The 3,960-nt window shown below is 38.3% G+C and overlaps 1 protein-coding gene across 1 annotated transcript in view; it reads left to right on the forward strand.

Annotated features, from left to right (window-relative positions):
- CAPS2 (calcyphosine 2) overlaps window positions 1-3,960 on the forward strand; it is a 49,298-nt gene that overhangs the window by 36,579 nt on the left and 8,759 nt on the right. Inside the window, 1 exon segment of the mRNA XM_012652981.1 lies at window positions 1,270-1,424. Coding sequence (XP_012508435.1) covers window positions 1,270-1,424 — 155 coding nt within the window.

Raw genomic sequence — 3,960 nt, forward strand, 5'->3', positions numbered from 1 at the left:
TGCATATTAGATGATATTCTGAAGAGATTTGTGGTGGCCTGGTACAAAAGAAAAAAATGCTAGACTGGGAGTCTTATGTTTGGACTCTGCTGTTGAATAGATGACTTTGGCAAAATCCCTCACACGTCTTTCTTTACTTCTAAAATGGGGGTAATGATACCTCTCTGATTAACTTTCCAGGGTTGTTGTAGGTATTAATAATAAATGAGATATATGTCAGCTCTGGTTGCTAAAACATTTTACAAATTTTATTTCTAGAGTCCAATTTTATAACCATTGCAGTATACTAGGCTCTGATTCCTTTGTTGGATCTGACAGTCTAGAAGGGAGAAAGTTATTTCTTGTGTATTACTTGTATGACAAGTAATCACATTAATCAACATATAATTTATGAATTTTGATAAATCCTGATTTATCATATAAAGATAAGGGAAGTCCTAGTAAGAAGGCAAGAAACAGATTTGAAAGTTGTCTGAGATTGGTATTTGAACTCTCAAATATTCTTCATGCCAATGTTAGTAAACAGTTTATTCTGTTATGGTTAATTATTGAAGCTAGTGACATTTGTTCTTTTCTCTAATGTATTATATCTAATAACAGCTTTAGTAAATTTACCAATATTCTCTTAAGTAAATATGGTTCAAACTGCATTAAATGAAATAACTGAGCTAGAAGGAGAATGCCAGGGACTTAAGCATATAAACTCTTATGAATTTCTGGAAGGAGGGGTTACTTTAAAAACATAAGTATAGGACAGTGTTCCAAAGCCTTGATGCTATTTAACATACAAGTTACAATTTGAAGATTCCAAACTATTTAAAAAATGTTGAATGGATAATTTTTGAGCGACTTGCCTGGCATCAAGTTTGTAGTTCAGTTGATAAACAACAAAGACAGGGAAAAGGGATTAAAGATGTGGAAGTGGTTAGATAAAGAAGTCAGACAACAAAAGCCAAGATCTTATTTATAACATTTAGGTTATCTTCTTGCTGATAAAATCAAACATTATTTTCCTGTAGTTAAAATACAACACTTTCACCACACAGTGGTGCTATAGTTCTGGCGTATTTGCATGTGATTTTATATTTAATCCTCTTTATTAAAACTATTTTATTTTCCAAAGTCTTTTGTCAGTCATACACAGGTTTGGTTGAATATTCACATCCCTTATTTCAGTTACATCAACTTTAGTTTTCTTACAAGAGAGATAACTGTAGCTTGATGCATTCATGCACAAAAACAGTTTCCATTTCTCTTCTTGTTGAACAGATGTGCTAAAAGAAAAACTACATAAAAGAAGTGTTCGTATTTTGACTGGATTGGGAAGATACTTTCAACGATTGGACAAGGAAGGAAATGGACTTTTAGATAAAGCAGCTTTTAAGCAAGCTCTAAAAGTATTTCACTTAGAAGTGTCTGAAAAGGTATGTACCATAGAAAATTCTCTGTCGCAAATAATATGTTTTTTTTAGGTGGCATTATTCACTTTTCTACTGCAATTTTAGTAGTCCATTTGTTTTCTCCTTTATGCCCTGTTGTTAGTGTTAAGCCATCAGGCAATATGTTTTGTTGATTTTTAAAATTTCAACATTCCTTTATCACATATTTATTAAGAGCCTAATAACCAGGCATTGTGCTAAGCTCTGAGACAACATACTCTGTACTCTCAAGATCTTCATAATTGAAGGAATATGAAAATAAAACAAAATATATAGGAAATAGAGAATATTTTTCGAACACATGGGATGGGTAATTAATTCCAAGCCAGGTTATGGGGAAGGAGAGGGAAAATCATGGAAGGATTCCTGGAGGAGATACAATCAAACTGAGTTCTGAAGGATGAGGAGGAATTACCCAGACAAGAGAGGGGGAGGAGAGTGGATCAGACAGTGAGTATTTCATGAAAAGGAGAAGCACATGTGAAGGCTTGAATTAAAAAGGGAATGTGGCCTGTTCCCCAAACTGTAAATAGTTAATCTTCACACATACTGTTCCCTCTGCTGTGAATAATCTTTCACCAGGTCTTTGCATGCTGGATTTTCTCAACATTCAGCCCACAGCTTTCTCTACCAAGAGCACTACCCTGACACTCTGTCTAAAGGAGCACCCCCATCTGATCCCCGGTCCTTTCTATACCAACTTCCCGTTTTATTTTTTTCATGCCATTTGGTACATTTGTCTGGCTCTGCCTGCAAGTAGAATATAAGTCCCATCAGGGCAGGGACCAACCAGGGTGCTTCTGGCTTCCTGCTCTTTTTCTAGAACCTCAAATAGAACCTGATATATGGCAAATGCTAAATAAATAGACAACGCATTATTTTGAGTGAATAGATGTATGGAAGGAACGAAAAGGGAAGAATGGAGAGAAATAAATCTGGTACATTAAAGTCTTGCAGGCCACGCTAAGAAGTTTGGATTTTATTCTAAAAGTATGTGAACTTGAAACTCATTTGCCTCAAGGATTTCAGATAAAAGACTCTCTTGCATTGTTCTCTTTTGCTTCAAATGGTTTTTGACATAGATGTAATGTATTAATATTTTGTGGAGGGAACATTGGAAATTGAATTTATGAGATTTAGGTTCATGTTCTAGCCTTATTGCTTGAACTGTGTGATCTTGGGCAGGTCTCTTAACTTCACTGATTGACAGGCTTTGCCTGAGCAATTCAGAAATAACTGCTGTAGTCGGAATTGCTTGGAGGCTCAAATGAAAAGATTACATGGGAATATGCCTTGTCAACCGTAAAATTCTGTACCAATATGATGTCGCCCAACATTGTTCTGACATACCCGTCTTTTGGTTTTTTTATGTTTAATCTTGTGGCCCACCTAATGATACGCACCAGGGATTACCTCACTTCACCTTTTCCTTTCATAGATTAAAAAAATAAAACATCAGTAGGAAATTAGGAAGCTGTGGCATCTTTGTCCACAGGCATGCAGGTGTGAATGAAAAAAAAACACAAACTGTGCTTTTCCTCTGCTTTCGCACCATCACAATCAACACAGAATACTTCTGTGACCAAATGTGTGTGTGGGTTTCCTCACACAGCAAGCAGCAAACACTAGCTGTGTGTTCTCTAATTCAATTCGGTCCTGACGCTATCTACCTGGAGATAGCCTCAGATCCCACAGGTTGAGGGCTCAGTCCCACAAAATTGTACCCTCCCTTCCCCCAGACACCATTTGCAAGTCTGGGCCTTCAGAACTTCTGACTGACCAGCTTCAAGTTGAAGTTCCCATGACTTCCTCTCTGGGTTTGACTAATTTGCTAGAGCAGCTCACAGAACTCAGGGAAACTTACATCTAATGGTTTATTGTAAAGAATATTACCCGAAATACAGATGAAGAGATGCATAGGGCGAGGTATGGAGAATAGGAGTGGAGCTTCCAGGCCCACCCTGGGCGCGCCACCCTCCAGGAACCTCCACTGTTCAGCTATTCAGAAACTCTCTGAACCCTATCCTCTTGGGCCTTTTATGGAGACTTCATGGGATAGGTATAATCGACAGCCATGCAGGAATGTGATTAGACAAAAAGGATACGAACTCATACTAACAGACTGAGTGGGGAAACTCAGCAAGGCCTGTCCAGATTTTTCTTGGCCTCTCTGTGCAGCATTCCTTCCTCCAGGGTACAGGGCAGGACCCCTTCCAAAATGAGAGTCTTAATGGCCTACAATCAGACGAGGTAAGTCAGAGAATTTGTTTATTTATGGTCGGCTCCAAGACAGAAAGGTGAGGGAAGATTCCTGCCTTGGGGAGAGAAAGGAGCAGACGAAAGGAAGGCAGCAGAAGGTCAGAGAGAGAGATTCTATTTTCTGAGGGCTGCTTCTGAGGCCTAAGGTGCCCCAACATTATAACCAGACTGTAACAAGGGCTGCGGGAATTATGAACCAGGAACCACGGATGAAAACACACACACATACACACACACATATTAAATCTCATAATATCACACA

The sequence above is a fragment of the Propithecus coquereli genome, unplaced genomic scaffold (assembly GCF_000956105.1).
Source record: "Propithecus coquereli isolate 6110/MARCELLA unplaced genomic scaffold, Pcoq_1.0 Scaffold407, whole genome shotgun sequence".
In the NCBI taxonomy this organism is placed as follows: domain Eukaryota; kingdom Metazoa; phylum Chordata; class Mammalia; order Primates; family Indriidae; genus Propithecus; species Propithecus coquereli.